At 41.6% G+C, this 18,756-nt stretch overlaps 1 protein-coding gene across 3 annotated transcripts in view; it reads left to right on the top strand.

Annotated features, from left to right (window-relative positions):
* The first annotated feature begins 358 nt into the window (after positions 1 to 358).
* The window catches only part of ASPG (asparaginase), a 47,207-nt gene continuing 28,809 nt past the window's right edge, over positions 359 to 18,756 (top strand). For 2 of the 3 annotated variants that reach the window (XM_065684548.1, XM_065684549.1), the window contains exons 1-6: positions 359 to 602; positions 6,277 to 6,406; positions 9,914 to 10,025; positions 13,533 to 13,658; positions 15,091 to 15,174; positions 16,234 to 16,360. In XM_065684548.1, coding sequence (XP_065540620.1) covers positions 416 to 602; positions 6,277 to 6,406; positions 9,914 to 10,025; positions 13,533 to 13,658; positions 15,091 to 15,174; positions 16,234 to 16,360 — 766 coding nt within the window. In that variant the 5' untranslated portion in view covers positions 359 to 415. The remainder of the gene's footprint in view (positions 603 to 6,276; positions 6,407 to 9,913; positions 10,026 to 13,532; positions 13,659 to 15,090; positions 15,175 to 16,233; positions 16,361 to 18,756) is intronic. The other variant, XM_065684547.1, reaches the window with a different exon arrangement.

The raw sequence follows: 18,756 nt of genomic DNA, 5'->3' as shown, positions 1-18,756 counted from the left end.
GCCCTCCGCTGCCCTCCGCTGCCCTCCGCTGCCCTCCGCTCCCCTGAAGCGTGAAGGACCTTCACGGGTCCCCGGCGGCGCGCGTGCAGCGGCGCAAAGTACTCGGGGAGGCGCCGCTCGCTGGCGGCGGGGCCGGGCGGTGGCGGTCCCGGTCCCGGTCCCGGTCCCGGTCCCGGTCCCGGTCCCGGTCCCGGTCCCGGTCCCGGTCCCGGTCCCGCCCGCTGCCGCCGCCGCCTCCTCCGCTCCGCTGGGCTCCGCCGGGCGGGAACGGCTGCTGTCCCCGCCCCTGAGGCAGCGCCGGGCCCCGGCAGGCCCCGCCCCGCTGCCTGCCCGGCGGGGCGGGAAGGGGCGGCCCCGCGGCCGCCCCATAACCTCTCGTTCAGGCGGCGGGAGGTAGCGGTTCCTCGGGAGCGGGATGGCGGCGGGAGCGGCGGCGGCACGGCTCCCCGGGGGCGCGCGCTCGCTGGGCAGAGCCCTGGCCGGCCCCCGCCCTCAGGAGCGCCCCGGCTGCCCTGCGGCCCCCGGCGGCCTTTCGAAGGCCGAGGCGCGGGTGCTGGTCATCAACACGGGGGGCACCATCGGCATGGTGCAGGACGACAAGGGTGAGGAGGCCCCTTGGGGAGCGGGACCGCGGCGGGGTCCCCAGCAGGGCGCGCTGGAAAGCGGCCCTTGCGCGGGGTGCTGGCGGGCGCAGCGCCGGGGGATGCGCCGCTTGTCTGAGGCCGAGAGTGCCGCTTCTTTAACTGAGCAGCCCTGCTTTGTGGCCGCTCTCCCTGGCGCGGTTTGTGGTTCAGCATCCTCGGGTTTCTCGTAGCTGATAGGAGCAACGCCAGAAGGGCGTGAGGCAACTTTTAATCCTCTCTTCCTACCAGCTGGTTATTTCTGTTTCGTAGTTGATAGGCATCTTTCTGACAAGTGAGCCTCACAGCTAGTTCGAGCAGGTTTCGGCGGAGGACAACGTGTTTCCTGAAGCATGAGTTCTCCCCTCCACGCACTGAAAATGAAACCGGCTTAATCGTACCGGTCATGCGGTCTTTTTTTAGCCGTAAAAGATCACGTGCCTCGCATTCCCATTGGGAAGAGCGTGTGCTGTTGGAGGTGGTGGCCGTGTCAAGGATGTTCAAGTGGTGACCTGGCAGACGGAGCTGATGCAAGAGAGGCAGCATAGAGAGGCAGCATACATAGATGCTGCCAAGTGTCCTAGCGAGTGAGATCAGATGCAGCATCTGTGCTCACCTGCCTGTGGGCAGGCTGCTGCTGCTCTCCAACCAGCTCTTGACTTCCTTCAAGAGATCATTGAGGAGTTCTGCTTTTAAGTGAGGGCAAGACTTACATTGATGAAAAGGCTGGACATGTCAAACCTCCTCCCACCAGCTGAAAAACGTTTCAGTATGCTGCTGGCATTTTACAGAAGCTTCTTGGGTGTACTTACAGGTATATGCTGTGTTTTCAGGTGCCCCTAAAACTAAATGTCAGCAGGTAGGTGCTTAGACTCACCTGACACCTCCTCAGGTCCCCAATCCAGAAGCTAGTTGGAGTGGCACCTAGGCACCACAAGGCCATTACTCAGTAGGCACACATCCAGGGGATGCCAGAAGCATCAGTTAGCTAACGTATCTGGGAAAAGGAACGGTTTTTGGCTGGCTCTGACTTGCTGCAGGGATATGCATTTGCCAGCATTGGTATAAAGAGAAAAGGGGGGAGGGAAGCTGTCCAATTTTGATGAAAATCTATTCAGTTTTCTTCTTCTTTCACTTGAAAGGCAGTGGAGCATCCCAGGGGTTCAAGAGCCTGTCTGTTTAGGTTTAGAAGCACAAGTACTTGTGCTCCCTGCTACAGAATTTCAAGCCCCTGCTTGCAGTACACAAGGGGCTTTGCCTCAGAGCTTCCTAGACTGGTCTGTTAGGTATTTTTCTAATACATACCCTTCCTTCTCTGGAGACAGTGTCTGGTTGATCCTTATTATTGTAGGGAAGATGCTCTGTGGGGTTGTTCTGCTTTAGTTTTTATGGCTGTCATCTTTGCGTTTATCAAAGTTGCTAAAAAAAGTCTGTATTTCATATGACATGTTGACTTTCGTCTCTCTGAATTGTCTATACTGAAATAATTTCCTACTTCTACTGACTCAGCTTCCTAAACACCTTTTAAAAGCAAATAAATTGAAATGACGTGTCTCATTCTTTTATAAATTAACTCTTTTTATTTTCTTTTGCCTAACGAGAGTCAATCATTAAAGCATGTGCAAACAATCTTGTAGTTATGATCCAATGATGCTGACTTGCTACATCCTGGGAAGTTTCAGCCTGCTTTTCATGCACAGACCTAGCAGCAGAGCAGCCAGAGTACTTCTTTTAGAACATTTGGCAGTCTTTAGTGTTCAGATAGAAGCTGGTGAAAGGAAAGGCAGCATGCTTCAAAGGAAAGAACAATAGATGCTCATTTCTTTTATTAATTAATGGATAGAAAATGCCTGTTTACAACCATACCTAGACTTACAAGTGTTTTATTTCAAGCAAAGTGGAAAGTAAGTAGCTTTTTTGAGCTGAATGAAACCAGCATCTAATAGCAGCAACTGCTCAAAGTGAAGGGCTCAAGCTAGGTTTCCACCTAGTCTGTCTAGGCTTATGAGTTTTTTATGGTCTTTCCAGTTGCTGGGAGAAGATGGTTCACTCTTAAAATCTAACAGTTTTGAAAGGCCTAATGTGTTCTGCAAGGAATATGTTCCTGTGCAGAACTGCCCCCATATGCAAGACTGACACAATCACATTCCCTGGGCTCACTGTGTATGTATGGAGTGATTATTTATCACCATGATACCTGGTTGTAAACCTCCCACAGAGGTTCTGCAGTTGACCTATGCACGTGTGGCCTCTCTGGCATGTCTTGGACCTGTAGGACTTTCTGCACACCTACAGGTTACTGTGCAGGAGTAATATTCAGAGGACGGATAGTCTGTTTCTGTTTGTGTGAGTTGAGTGACAACCAGGCTCAGTTGCAGACACTCTCACTATTTGTGTTTTTGCTGCCAAATAATGCATTTCAGTGCATTTTTTAAATTTCTTCCTTCTGCTTCCTACCATCCTACGACTTATTTCCTCCTACACAGCCTCTTTTGGCTTATTGGTAGCTCATTTCAGAAAGACAATCTTACTGCACTCGTTAGTGAGGTTACTGTGATACTAGTCTTTGCATCAAGTTTGTGCTCACATTCTCCTGGCTGGTACCTTCAGGAAGATTTAACCTGAAATACTAAGAGAAAGAACACCCAACAAATACAAGTATAACTAAGCTAAATGCCATAGGAAGATTACTTATCTTGGAATAGAGTCTGCCTGGGTAACTTAGTTAATTATGTGTCTTTTCTAGACATACTAGACTACCAAAGGACTGACTGCTGTAGTCCAAACCTTTTTCTGTTTGAAACCTATCCACATTTCTGAAAGCTCCAACTACTGCAACTGTAGAAATCAGTATTTTGGAGAACACTTTCTGGTGCTTTGCCTTTGCAAAATATAGTTGTTACCTTTGGGATCTGACACTGTAGATGTACGTGCCACATGTATTGATAATCCGATAGGTAAAAACTGGTTTAGTGAAGTTCTTTGTATTCATTAGCATTGAGAGTTTTTTAGTATTCAGGATGATGACTTCAGCATGCATTATGCTCCTTCTCCCCAGTGCCTGTGGTTTCTCAGGTGCAGAGCCCCACTGACACAGCTGCATCCGACTTTATTCAGCTCCCTCTTCTCTGCTGCAGCACAGGTTATGGGATGTCTCCATTGGCAAGTAACTATAACTGTTGCCTACGGGATCAGGGTGAAAAGCAGTCTCCTTGACTAGAGATAAGACAGAACCATCTTTGTTCTCCTCAGTCACAGTTGCTTGTTTGCTGTTCTGCCTTTGTCCATCTGCTTTGTGATGCTGGGATTGGCCAACTAAAGAAGGAGAGGACAGAAGTTGATGGGAGCTATTTGGACAAATTGCACAGCCTGCCTCTTCTCTGCAGGGGTGAAGTTGCTTCAATACTTGGTTAACAAGCTTGGCTCACAAAAAATGTTTTCCATGCATAATAAAGTAGAAGTATTCTTAAAACAGTTGCACTTGAATTGCCCCATGTTTGTTTCTTGAAACTGTAAAGCAGAAATGCATGGGTGCATTTAGGGGACTGCATAGGTTGCAAGTGGGCAACATTCTGCAGAATGTCTTAACAAAAAGGTTTTTCAGTGGAAGCAATTACAGAAAAGTCCTGACAGATCTGTGATTAAGAGACACGGAACTGCTGTTTATGGAGGAGGGATTTAAGAATATTAATGCACATCAGCTCTCTGGTTCCTGGAGCAAATACAAAAAGTAAACAATCTAATCCATTGTCAATATTCAGAGCAAGATGAGCACTGGCTAAACAAGAATAATCTGAAAATACCCGGAAAACACTTGAAACTGGACTGAATTTCAGAGCCAAGATGACTCTGTGCCCGAGAACAGCAGAAGTGGCCTTTTATGACTAAGCTAGGAACAGCCTTAGTAGGAAAAGCAGGGATTATAGCTGAATGAACGAAACAACCAAAGCTTGAAAGCGTGTTAAGTGTATTTTGTAAAACACAGTATTCCGGCAGGAATCCAAGCAAATCCACTCAAATGCTGTTGCCATCCTGTGAGAAAGTTGGCTATGTGAAGAGGTTTGCTACTTCATTTAAGGCAAGCCAGGAGGGAGATTAAGGAGTTCTTATGGATTTTTCTGTCAGTTTGTAAAGTAAATGGGTAAATGGAAAAAGACAACAATGCTACTGAAAATACTCTGTGGTTTGGCGTATTTACTGTTTGAAAGTGAAGGAAAAAAAAAAAAGGAAGATGCTAACTTGTATGAGAATCATGTTCAAAACAAGCAGAAGAGCTGGGAAGTAGGGCAGGATTACCTGGCTTCAAATTAGGAACAACTAGAACTAGCAGAAGTAGGATAATGTGGTTTGAGAGTTTGCCATCTGAACAGGTGGTATAAAACATTCACTGCAATTAAACTGAACTGGACAGTAATGCCAGCAGAATCTTGAAGTCAAGGAGGAAGTGCTCTGATGGAAGTTCCTTGAATGCAAAACATCCTAAAAAATCAGATTTAAGAAAACCAGTGTGGCTTCTGACTGTGGATGCCAGGACTGTTGCTGTCATTCCTGAAACAGGGCACTGGGAGATGGGATGCAAGTTAGATCCACAAGTGCAGTCACTTCTATGAAGCTGAGGATTGTAACATCAAAAATGTAGGTGCCTTTCTGGCTAAGAGAGAACGGCATGCGGATTCCTTTTGAAATACCTGGTTGTAACCCGGACACCTGCAGATCCAGCAAACGTTAAATGTCCTTAGGCTAGTTTAAGGGGCAGAAGACTTACAAAATTAGGCCTAAAATTAGGGCCCCTACCACAGAGAAAGACACCATTATAACCAGGGAAGGGGTGAACAGACCTTAAGACGCATCCACGTATTTTACTTTTTCTACTCAGCAGCTTATGCACATTCTCTGCCTCTTGTCAACTGAGATGTTCAGTCGTAAACCCTCTAGTGGAAAGTACCTATTCAAGAGAGAGTGATTAGAGCACTTAAGACTCTAGCAAGCTGGTGTTTCTCTATCTCTACATACAGATAGAGAATCTGTATCCATGCTCAATACCTACTGTGGGGTTTAATTTAGCTTTTTCTTTTATTTATTTTTTTTCTCTCTGGAGATGCCATTGCCATTGATAGACATAACATACAGCCTTCCAGTGTAGTCATACTACTACTTCGCTGATTGTGCCAATACTACTGTAGGCTAAGAAGTTTTAAGTATTGCAACTTGATAGTACAAAGTAATGCTCAGTGTTTTGTAAGTCTTCTACCTCTTTTTCTGCCACAGGTAGAGAATAGCTGTGGCAAATATAAAAGAAAGCGGTAGCTTTTTGCTACAGTTGCAAAAATTGGCTTCCTGCCCTTACTGATGATTGGTATTTGCACACAAACAAGTAAGACCAGGTCAAACATAAATATTTTAAATGGAGGAGATTTGTAACATTATTTCTCTTAAATAAAATATGGGTTTATTCCAGTCAAGAAAAGAATAACTGTACAGACACTTGTTGGTTATATCTGTGTTTTGTGTTCTGAGACTGACAATAGGCTATTTAAATTCAATTTGGACGGATGGGCAAAAAGCTGTGTAACTTGACTTCTTCCCTCCTTACTGTGCCACTTGCTTCCTTCCGTCCGTGTGCCATTATTTACTGTCTTTATTCTTTATTTTCAAGGGCTTGCTCCTGAGGCGAATAAATTAGTAAGCAGCTTGAAAACAATGCCAATGCTGCACGATGAGGCATATGCCCAGGAAACAAAACTGAACAGCTTCCACGAATTTCCAGAAAACACACTGGTGCTCCCGTAAGTATGTTTTCCTTGGGGAGTGGAAGGGTTAGGAAGTATCTTGTTAATCTTCAGGTAATTACATCAGCAAACTTTAAATGTGAGGAATCCATTATGAGATTAGCAAAAATGCTTATATTGACTTAAAAGGAAAAAGCCTATCTTGCCTGTTTTGATATATTTGAAATGAAGTGTCTTACAACTGTTTGAGAAATAACTTCTAAATTAGGCAACAAGTAACCCTTTTGGTAGCTTAGTCCTGCATTTTATTATTTTTTTTCTTGTCTTGGATATTAATTTGTTACTGTGCAAACATACAAACATTCTGTAGAAACCAAGAAAATGGTATATACAGCTCTGTGTGAATTACCTTCAGCATGACAGAAAAAGTAGCATCTAATTAATGCGTCTGTGCATAGGCCTCATGCTTTAATTCTGCAGGCCTTCTGGTTCTTAAAAAAACCTAAAAGCTGATTGTCTTTCACAAATTTATGCAACGTTATGGTAATAAGTGATGGGCTTACGATTAATCTGCATCGCTTCTTAACTGTTCAACAGTGATTAATAAGCTTATAAGTTTTATTTAGAGGGCAGTATGCTAATTTGAGATACTCCTTGTCTGTGCTGAATGACTGTACCCCTGTAAACATGTTAGCTTTGCACAAAGGATGATTTTACACAGTCATTCAAATATTAATGGCTCTATAGCTGTTTTGCTATAAAAATGGATATGCTTTCATCTTTAAGAGGAAAATCAGGACATACAAAGAAATTGTAAGGTTTATTAATTTCTATTTTGTATTGAGGTCTCTGTGTAAAGCTTTAAAAGTAGCCACTTAAAAGGCAGATGGCAAGAAAAAGGGTAAAGGGAAAGGAAATGAACTGCTCGCTGGTGGAGTAGTATTGATATGAACGTGCAGTTTGTGTTAAATACGATGGTAATTCTAAGAAAAATGGATCTCTTACAATACTGTGTTTGTAACTGAATAACTTTTAAATACTTTAAGAGATTTGAAATATAACAAAACTACAGTAATATACCCATTTGAATCCTAAATATGGTTCTCCTGGCACTTATTTTCCATAAAGGGCAGAAAAGCTTAAAACAATCATTCCCATCAAAACCTGAGGTTTAAAACCCAATCTTGTCTTGCTTTTTTGGCACTGCTGAGTGCCGTTTCTGGAGGTTGGTCATGGCAATATGCCATTTTCTCTTTTGTGCTAGCCCAGTGATATTTTAACTAGGAGGCTGAGAAATATTGTGAGTTTCTAAGGGAAGAAAATAGGAGTATTTTGTGAACTTTGTATATTTGTGTGATGACCTTGATCTAAGAGGAACAGTATGATGTCTTTTTAGAGAGAGGCATCGAAAGTCGTAGACTGCATTGGTCTCTGGTGTCAGTATGTTGTGTTTTATTTAAACATCACATCCTCAGGGGAGCTTTCTTTTCACAGATTTTCAACTGACTTCCAAAGTTACACTTAGCATGTGTGAATATGATGTCCAGCAAGGCAGTTTTTCATATGAAGTCTAACTTCTTAGGTACAGTATGTCAGCTGGTATGAAAAAAACCCTACACATTGTTTAAATGCTCTCTATGCTGTGCACAACTGTCTTGCAGGCCTCATAAATGGAGTGGGTCTGCAGATTTTATTAGCTGATGAACTGATAATTGACTCTTGGTTTTGCATATTTTATGTAGCTATAAATATATACATAATCACAAGTGGGGACAAAACACTATTGAGAATGCCGAGGGAAGGTAATCAACTTTTCTGTGATCACCTGATTTCTTTTACACACCCATGCAATATTCTGGTCTTTTCTGAAGCCTTTGACTGTCTTCCAGTATAAATGTTGAAGTATCTATCACAGTTACAGCTGTCAGGGAACTTTCCATCATTCAGGCAGTGGAAAAGCATTAAGAATGCTCTGAAGGTGATCCTGTTAACCATGTTCCCAATGGCTCTGCCCGGAAGAGTGAGTAGAAGGGACAGAGCTGGCCTGCTAGCAGTTCTTTGTTAGCTGTTCATTGGCCACTGCATTGCTAGTTAAGAACACATTCCAAGTAACATAAGAGTGGGTGAAAATGGTTGATATTTTAGCCTCTTCCAAGTTTCAGAAAGGTAGCAGAAAATAGTAGGGTTTTTTTTATCACACCAAATCTTAACTGCCAAGTTGACTTCTATGTAGTTGACTTTCTTCTGAGAGGTTATAAAGTAAATGTGGAGAATGGAACATGTTTTGTGGGGTATAAAACACATGCTTTGTATGCAGTCCATTTGGCTGACAAATCAAGGGTCTTTGAAGAGTAAGATTTCTTGTGATAGCCAGGTGGAGAAAGGGAGACCCATGGTCCCTGGGGGCAGGAAGAGCAGATAGTGTGCTTAAACCTGTGACAATCCCACTGTGATTCCATAGCCATCATCACCTTTGATATGTCTCCTCCAAAGGGGATCGTGTATTTGTTTAAGTTGGGTGTCTAGACACTCTTAATCTTTGGTCTCCATCTGCTGGGCAACACACTGCATGAGGTTTGAAAGTGTTACATTCCTCAGCCCCACAGGTACTATATCCTATTGCTTGACTATTTGATTTTGTTTTGGTTGGGGTTTTGTTTTGTTTTCCCTTGCATAGTTCCTTTGTCTTGTTTTTATTCTACTTAGAGCAGTATTTTCCCAGCTGTCAAGGTTGCACTTGTGGCCAATAATTGGTAGCCAGTGAGTTGTTTACATTCCTGAGGCTTTTGTTTTACACCTATGCCAGTATTTTAATATCTTTGCTATTATCACATGCTTAAACTCCACATCATAACAAGAGACAGATAGTACCATATAGCAAACTTTAATAACACGGTGACAACAGGCCTAATAGGCTGGGACTGGGGTTTTACAGGGTTAGCCTATTACTAGCAAAGGCAACAGTCTACTTGAAGGTCTTAACTAACCAAGAGAACTTTTTCTGAAATCTGAGGCCAGAGAAACTGACAAGAGTGGATCTTCTAAAGGCCACAATAATGAATTCCAGTCATAACACTCTTAAGAGAAGATACCCTTTGTGTCAGGGAAGGTTACCTATTTATGGTTATCAAAGGATCAGAAAGTTGTTGCGACTCTTCCGTTGACCCCCTATAAACCTTGGGAGCTTTATAAATTCCTCTCTGTATCTTATGAAGCACGTTTAAACCTTAGGGCTTTGTATCGGCTTTCGTTAGAAATCAGTTCCGAACTTAAACAAGTAAGTCTGGGTTCTTCTTTTCTGTCTTTAGTTTTGCCAGCCCCTCTCCACCTCCCAGATTATATTTATTATTAAATTAAATTTAAGGATTTGTGCTTTAAACCACATCAAGCTATGAATTTATAAGCTTGGAACTTAATGTTCCAAATTTAAGATCATTTTTCTTGCCATAGACTTGGGGGATGGGGAAGAAAAGAGTCAAAACTACCGATTCAAAGAAAAAATGAGAAGCAATGAGCTGATATTGGCTCTAATAATTACTTTTTTTTTCCTAATTCTCTTCATAGTGTCTCTAAGCAAAACAAAAGGATTTTTTACACAATCCTGGAGCTCTCACCCCTGCTTGATTCTTCCAACATGACTCCAGAGGACTGGGCCAAAATTGCAAAGAAACTTGAGGTACTATGGTGAGGGATAATAATTCATTTATTGCTTAAACAGAACCATCAGTTTATCAAGTATACTTAGCAAGATAACTCACTAGTGCCATACGTATGATATATATTTGTTTATTTAAAATGCAAATGCTACGTGCCTTGCTTAGTTACTTCCAAAATAACAAGTACTGTGCTTACAAGGCCTGCCAATTTTTTTTCTTTTGAAAATGTGGCAAACTCCCTGAAGTTACACAGTTCATGAATAAAGTTATATAGTACAGAATTATGGCACAATAAGCCAGGTCATAATTCTGTACAGGAAAATAAATAGGAAAATTGCAGCTAGGATTGAATGAGATAATGTAGTATGTAGGTTGATACGTTCTAAAACGTTGACTTAAATTCACTGTCCAAAAACATTGAAAATAATCCCTAGCTGCAGGTGACTTAACTGAAGGTGGTTTAGTTACTCATTATTTCATTATTCAAATAGCTTACTAGTTGGCTATTGATGTAGGAAATAATGTCATGTCTTTATGCCTTTCTTATACTGGACACAGATGGATTTGACTAGCTTTGGCTTTGCAGCCATTAGGAAAAATGCTGTTGTGGTTAGGTTTCCCTAACCTAACTGGAACTGCTTAAAGCCCTAGATATTTCTGCATGTATAGATAAATTCATTACATCCTTCTCTAGCATCAAAACCAGAGCATTTCTGTCCCTGTGTCTGAACTTAGCTATGTGCTTTTAAGAAAGTAGAAATGTGAAACATTTAAAATACTTCACACCAGGAGTTCATACGTAGCTGTTAGAAATAAATAACTGTGGGCCTACTAAGATACTGCTCTTCCATTCCTGCTCACTCTGTGATAGTGGGCTTTTTAGTGTAAATTTCCTTCTTCAACCAAGCCATAGCAATGCATGCAAACAGTGTAGTATAACACAGGGAATGATGCTGAAGATTCAGGGAAGAGTCCTTCACCCTTAGGTCCTCTAGTCCTGGAACCACCAAACTAGGGATGATGCTCCTCTTATTGAATTCATCTCGCCAGGCCAGGAAGAGACAGAGCTGGCATACAGGTGGAAAGCCTCTAGGATAGATTAGGATTAGATCTAGACAGGATTCATATATTATGAAGCTTAAACCAGGCTTTGTTCTTTCATGTCTAATAAGGTTCATAAGGCTGAAAATATTTGTGAGCATACTGATCGAATTAAAGAGGACACGTTGCTATTTCTGTGATCTTAGGCCTTCTTGAAACTTACCTTGTCACTACACTGTTGAATAACTATATCATGCTTTTTGCATCATTCTGTAGTTTGCACTACAGAAAGATCTTGCAACACTGGCTGTTGTTCAGCTGGCCAACTTGTTAGAGATAAGCAGAAATCCCCTGAAACTTCCAGTAGGTAACATGTGGGCATGAGTAATAGTGAAGAAATATCTGTCGTGGTTTAAACTGATCCACACAACTCGTCCACTCTCTCCCCCCGCTTCTTTCCCTCCTGGAGGGACGGAGAGGAGAATCGAAAAGAATGCAACTCCCACGGGTTGAGATAAGAACAGTTTAGTAACTAAGGTATAACTCAAATCGCTACTGCTGCCACCAATAATAATAATGCTAAAGGAAATAACAAGAGGAAAGAATACAACACTTCAACACCAGCCGACTGATAACTCGCCCCACTCCTCCCAGCCGAGCACTGACTGATCCCTCGTCCAACCCTGCAGTACCTAACCCTTCCGAGTAACTCCCTGTTACATCCTGGGCATGACGTGCTGTGGTATGGAATACTTCTTTGGTCAGTTTGGGTCAGCAGTCCTGTCTCTGCCTCCTCCCGGCCTCCCCTCCTCCCTGGCAGAGCATGAGGCTCACAAAGTCCTTGGCCAGACCAAACATTTGAGCAGCAACTGAAAACATCGGCATTATCAGCACTGTTCCCAGGCCAAAAAATCAAAACACAGCACTTCGCTAGCTACTAAGAAGGAGAAAAATAACTGCTATTGCAAGTCCAGAGGAGGGCCACGAGGATGATCAGGGGACTGGAGCACCTCCCGTATGAAGACAGGCTGAGAAAGTTGGGGCTGTTCAGCCTGGAGAAGAGAAGGCTGCGTGGAGACCTCATAGCAGCCTTCCAGTACCTGAAGGGGGCCTATAGGGATGCTGGGGAGGGACTCTTCATCAGGGACTGTAGTGACAGGACAAGGGGTAACGGGTTAAAACTTAAACAGGGGAAGTTTAAATTGGATATAATGAGGAAATTCTTTCCTGTTAGGGTGGTGAGGCACTGGAATCGGTTGCCCAGGGAGGTTGCGAGTGCTCCATCCCTGGCGGTGTTCAAGGCCAGGCTGGATGAAGCCTTGTGTGGGATGGTTTAGTGAGAGGTGTCCCTGTCCATGGCAGGGGGGTTGGAACTAGATGATGTTGAGGTCCTTTCCAACCCTAACTATTCTATGATTCTATGATTCTATGATTATCAAAAGGACAAGTAGAAATCTGCAGGTGAGTTTGGAGGTGACCTTTTATCAGGAGATGCCTGAGATTCAGGAGATGCCTATGTGCCTACTATAGCATAAGAAGTGTAATTAAAAAGAAATCATATTTAATTCTGTGGCACACCCATTTTTGCCCCATGCTGGCACTTCGTAGATCTGCTTAAACTTCTGTGTAATCCTTTCCATGTTACCAAATTACATCAGAGACATCAGTGTCTCTCACTACAGTGTTTACCATGTGCATCACTCGTGGTAAACATTAACTCGAAATTGAGGAACCAATTCCTTTTTTCTCCAAAAGCCAGCAGATGACTTTATTCTAACAGGATGAGCTGTGTGATTTATGTCTTAGCATTAAAAAAAAACTCCTGTGTGCGCCTGTATGTAGATTAAAGTTCTTATAAAATTACTTTGTGCATTTGTACATGCCTGATAGTCTAAGGTTTCTCAAAACACAGCAAGTGTATGTACATTAACAAACAAGAAGCCTCTTCGTGTCTTTTTGCTGGTCATGTGCTGCTGCAAAAAGGATGACTTTTTAACAGAAGAGGGCACTCTTACACTGGCAATTTGAGTGTCTGCCATCCGGATTAAATGGACTTTTTTCTATATGCTGTGATAGCCTTGGTTTGCCTAATCTGTTCCCTTAAATGATGTAATCCCTAAAGTAAAATCGGCAACAAAGAATCAGACTATACGACTAATTTGCATATGTTAACATTCCTGTTTAAAGCCATTGCTAAGCTTTTCTTAATTAGCAGTCTTCTGGTTTTAAAATGCTGCATTAATATGTATACATAGAAGAACCCCTTTGACTGTTCCATAATTAGAATTGCTGGCTGTAGTGCTTAGTGTCCTATTAACCCTTAATTGCATTTAAACTGAAAACAGGATAACTTAGGAGGAATTATGTGTGTAACACCCTTTAAAGTATTATGCTGTTGCTTGTATCAGTGGAAGTAATGCAGTATGTACTTCACTTGCTGATGCCAGAACATTGCTCTAACAATGGGAAAACTTCTCAATCTCCAGGAGCACTACGAAAAGTACGATGGTTTTGTGATCCTTCACGGCACTGATACCATGGCCTATACAGCTTCAGCCTTATCCTTCATGTGTGAGAATCTGGGTAAAACTGTTGTTCTGACAGGATCTCAGGTAACGGGCTTCATTTGAAGGTGAAGTCAGAAGCCTCATTTTTGGTTTTTATATGCAAAACTAGGTAGTATCCTGACTATCACTGTACAGTTTAGTAGTGCAGGCCAGGCCTCTGGCCAGGGTGAATGGTCACAGTGCTGATAGAAATTAGTGAGAATTGACAGGCTCACCAGCTGAGGATCTGCCCCATAATTTTGTCATTAATGACTTTACAACTCTGTACCAAATCAGACCAGTACTTCATTATGGCTGGGGCCAGATGCTTCAGAGAAAGATATAAGAGGCTGTCATTGGCCATTGTGCATTAATCGGTTTATATTTGAAGCATCTTTCCAGCCTCAGGTGGCTGCTGGTTGTTAGCTGTCTTTTTTCTTTTAAAACCCTGAGGTTTATTACTTCTTACTTCATCAGTTGTTATCTTATTACGTTCTTTATGATTTTTTTAATAAACCCTAACCATCAGATGCATTTTTGATCATTTCTGTTCCATCAAACATGGCCTGTTTCCTTTCCTCTAAAGACTGTATTTATTAATTTTCATTCTCTTAGCTGGAGATCAGCTCTTTGCATATTGTCTGAGGGGGAGGGGTTGTATTACTAGTATAGCTTGCTTGAGTGTAAAATACAGCTCTAATCACAAAGGAGAGATGAAACATTGCACTGTAAAATTCCCCTCCCCATCTCATAACTTCCCTTTCACATGTGGTCTATTTGAAGTCAAAATACAAAAGTCTGGGAAGGAGTAGGCTCACACTTACTGTCTTGACACGGGGCAGTCTAGTTATGTTACATCATATTCAAGGTTTTACTTTCTTTTTGGCTTTATTGTTTGGAGATCTGCCTGACATATGATCTAGCAATGGAGCATGTGATTTTTTTTTCATTGCTGAGAGGAGCTCTGACTCTCTGTTAATAAAGAGACAATCTGAAAAGATGTGGAAGTCGTCACTCAGCAGACCAAATTTCTGGTTTTAATCTTGTCCTTTTCTGTCAGTAATAACCTGCTGGCTCAATTTTGCAATGCTATGTGGAAAGATGGTGCAAAAGAGCTGTTGTGAAGCCTGTAGTGGCAGTTCTGTATGATCTGGGACTGTTGCTTTTTCTCAGTACAATAATTTCTCCCATGCTCAGTCACCTTAACTATGCCTATTTTTTATATATTCCCTGAATCAGTCTTTTAATCTGCTTAATCGCACTAGAATCATCTCTATATTAGCTTTTAAGCACTTAAATTATAGAAGTCTGTTAAGCACAGAGGGAAATCCTGCAATTTGCTGCAGTCTAAAATAGTTTGGATTAAGAAGGAAACTTTGTCATAAATCATTGTTACATAAATTATTCATGTATTTGTATTGCATAAATTGGACTCTTTTTTTCTGCTGTGTAGGCTTTACATAAGGGACAGGGTGTAATTTCTGTCTCTGTTCTTCAGGTGCCCATATATGAGCTGCAGAATGACGGCCGAGCCAACCTTCTGGGCGCACTGCTGTTCGCTGGGCAGTTCGTGATTCCTGAGGTCTGTTTGCCTGTGAAGATGGTCTCAGAAGCTGCTTTTCTCCTTCTAGCCAGGACACATACTTACATACTCAAAATATCCTGTAGGCAGTAAGGAATTGTAGTTAAACAGGAAGATAGATGGATTCTTCTGAGGTTACAGGCATTTCCATGGCAAAGCACATGCTGTTTTCTCAAAAGTTTTATGCCATTTTGCCCATATGCAGTCTCTGAAGACTGTCAAGTCTGAAATGTAGCTTGCAGCAGACTTGCAATCAGAGGTTCCCTTTCAAATATGTGGGATCTGAAGCACTTGTAAGTCAGTTTTTAGACTGAAAGTTACTTTGAAGTTCTAAAGTTGCTCTAGAACTGGTAGAAGTGTCTTTTAACTCTAGTTCCTGAAGTGTCGAGGATGATATATCTACTGTACATGGAAGTACCTTCATGGTTTCAGCACCCCGCCTTTAAACATGTTGGTGCTGCATAGTCCAAAATCAGACAGAAAACTAGTCAGGTTACACCTCATTTCATTTTTGCCATGCTCTCAAAGCCGATTCTGATAAGACAATAGCAATAGCCGTTTGGCCAAGATCTTCATAACTAGTAACTTTGAGGTATCTCTCTTTCTTCAGATTTCAATTGACAGACTTTAAGGATCTTGAGAAGGAATCTGTTTATGTGTGGTAACTCTCTTGAAAGTTATCCTCATTTTCACCAGGCATTTGTTAATGTTTTGCACTCTGAATTTAGATATAACTGATGAACTTACTGAAAAATCCACAGTTTCTTTCTTCTGTCTCTGAAGTGGACTCAGGCACATTCGCTGTCTCCTAGACTATGCCTCATGAGAGGATTACGAAACTAGTTAGCTGTTAACTTGTTTTGTTCTTAAATTCTTAAACCAATGTGTGACAGATGTGCCAACTCTTTTTGAAAGGGTAAGAGTTGGAAACATCTACTAGCCTCTGAGTTGCTTTAAAGATTTAGAAAACACTTTATAAAGGACGAACTACAGTATTTATCTACAGAATCTTTTAATTACTGGCTTATTCATAGACCTGTTTCTTTACTTGTCTTGCAGGTGTGCCTGTATTTTTATAATAAACTGTACAGGGGAAATAGGGTGACTAAGGTGGATGCTGCGAGTTTCAATGCCTTTTCCTCACCTAACCTGCCTCCACTTGCAAATGCTGAGGTTGATATTACAAGTAAGCAACATCTTCTCTTAAGCCTTGTAATGTATGCCACATGCAATAGAACTCTAGCTGAGAAGAATCTGTTTCTATGTAGTTGAAATACTATTTTAAACTCAAAATCTTTGAAAGCCTTGTAGTTTGCCTCCACTTTACCTGTTCTGACACTGTTTAAATATTAGTAAGACAGAATTTATGACTCAACTGCATTTATCTATTGAATATAGATGTGAACTAGCTAGACTCGAGTTTCACTAAAGATCCAGACTAACCAGAGGGAATGTTGCCCCTGTGTCATGAAAATGCCTGTTCTGAAGATAAAAATGAGGGAGTGAGGACTGAAAGAACAAAGAATTTAATCTTATTAATGACCATGCTGGGCTCTAAAATCAGGCAAAAGATTGCAGAGTACATGCAGCTTCCACAGATTCTGTTTGATTCATGTCACTGTGTAAGATATTTTATTGGATATGTAGGAACTGTCTAAACTGCAAGTGCACCGAAAACCGCAGACCCAGAATATGCACTGGGTGAAGTTGTTTTTACCCCCAAAGTTACTTAGGCTCCCTATAATTCCTATGTGTCTGGTTTTTTAGGAGGGGAAAAACTGCATGAAGATTTCAATATCCATTTGCAAAGTCATTATCACACTTGGTGTCTGTTCTTGAATAAATTACACCCTTTATATGAAGAGAGGAGAGACACATTTGGAATCTAGCCAAATGAGGAGTTGCCAGAAAGTGTACTGAAGGACAGTTTTAAATCCATTACATTACGCGAGCTGGTTTTCGATAGGGTAGGTATATTAAAAAGGAGTAGCACTTGGTGACAATCTCCATTATCACAAGAAATAGGAATACAAGGGGGTTCCCAAATTCTTTTGCTAGATGCTATTAGTGGTAGTAGGAGATGTAGCCCTCTGCCATGCAGCATTCCACTCTGAATGGTTTCTACTACTAAAGAGAGACATTCTGCAATTTGGAAAAATAAGCTTATCCCTTCCACCTAATGAGTGGGAGTTATTTAAAGTTTCAGGATCCAAGTGCTGTGTTTGTAGCAGCCAGATACAAACTGAGGAAGCCTGTGAAATACTGTAGTGGTCCATATGACATCTCTCAGAGAGTCTGCCACTGTTGTATTACTGTGCTGTGTCCAATTTGATGTATTTGAAATCAAGAGGAATACTTTCAGTTGACTGCTGCAGTAAACTGGTGAGAATCTTCTTTCTTGGGTTTTTACAAACTGCATCAAATAGGGTATAAATAAATTCCATTTACTGACTGATCAGTAATGAAATCAAGCTGTAAATGGTATGCTATTTCTCTCTTGGATTTAGATGAACTGTTCTGTGATTCCTTGCCTATATTAGAAAAATGAGAAAGTTATTAAGTACTTCCCTTGGCCCATATTGGGTCCCATTATATTTTCAGCAGAATGCCTCATTGAGATCAGTGGGGACTTCTGATTTTAAAACTGCTGGTGTGATAGGCTCTATTTTTATTTGTTTCAGTTGATTACCCAGTTAGAGTAGCATCATTTATCCAAGATGTTGGTGTCAGTATTGAAGGATTGTTTCATTTTGAAAAAACACAGTTTATAGTATGAGCAAACTACTAGCGCTGCTTTATTTTGTCCAAAGTAATTGTTTGAAACATAGCCATCTCCCTTGAGTTTGCTCGTTCAATCCTCATATGAAGCTTTCACAGAGACAGGGAACCACTTGGGCTTTTCAAAACAAACCAAACAAATCTAGCATCATTTAACCTTTTTTTATTCTTTTTTTTTTTTCCAAATGGCTTTGAATAATATGCCTTAATCCTTCTGTAGACAGGGCTGACTCTTGCTGCTTCAGCATTGTGGAAAGCAGCCTCAGGATGCCAGGAGGAGTAGGCCATGTGCAGAAACTCTTCCTCAGGCTTCCTGGTTCTAATAAAGCTGGGAATGAAAATTACAGAGAGTCAGAGGGGGAGAGGTGACAGGATGAGATGTAATGGGATCATGGTTTGGTATACAGGAATAGGGAGAAGACATGCTCTTTCAGGCTAGGCATACTGTATAAAAGCAATGATCTACTTCAGCGCCAAAGAGGAGAGGGAGAAGCTTAGTTCCTTTTTCTACCCTAGCTGCAGCAATTTTGTTCATTTTTGGTTTCCATACTTCACTCTGTTACCTCTTCAGATGAGGCTCCCAGTAGACTTTTGATCCTATCAGCCAGCTGTGTTCTTGGCCAAGATCCTAAGACACCTAAGAGCCCCATTATCCAGTTTTAGATGAGCAAGTGTTTAAGCTTCTTTAAGACTTTCAATTTAGCACAAGAAAAGCCTGGAAGAAGTGAAAAATTCTAACTCACTCCTAAGATGAATAAGAAACCCAATGCCAATGGGAAATACTTTTGCAGGAGAATCAACAAT

Source organism: Lathamus discolor, chromosome 6 (assembly GCF_037157495.1).
Source record: "Lathamus discolor isolate bLatDis1 chromosome 6, bLatDis1.hap1, whole genome shotgun sequence".
NCBI lineage: Eukaryota > Metazoa > Chordata > Aves > Psittaciformes > Psittacidae > Lathamus > Lathamus discolor.
The sequence above is the reverse complement of the archived record's forward strand: the minus strand, read 5'-3'. Positions and strand labels throughout refer to the sequence as shown.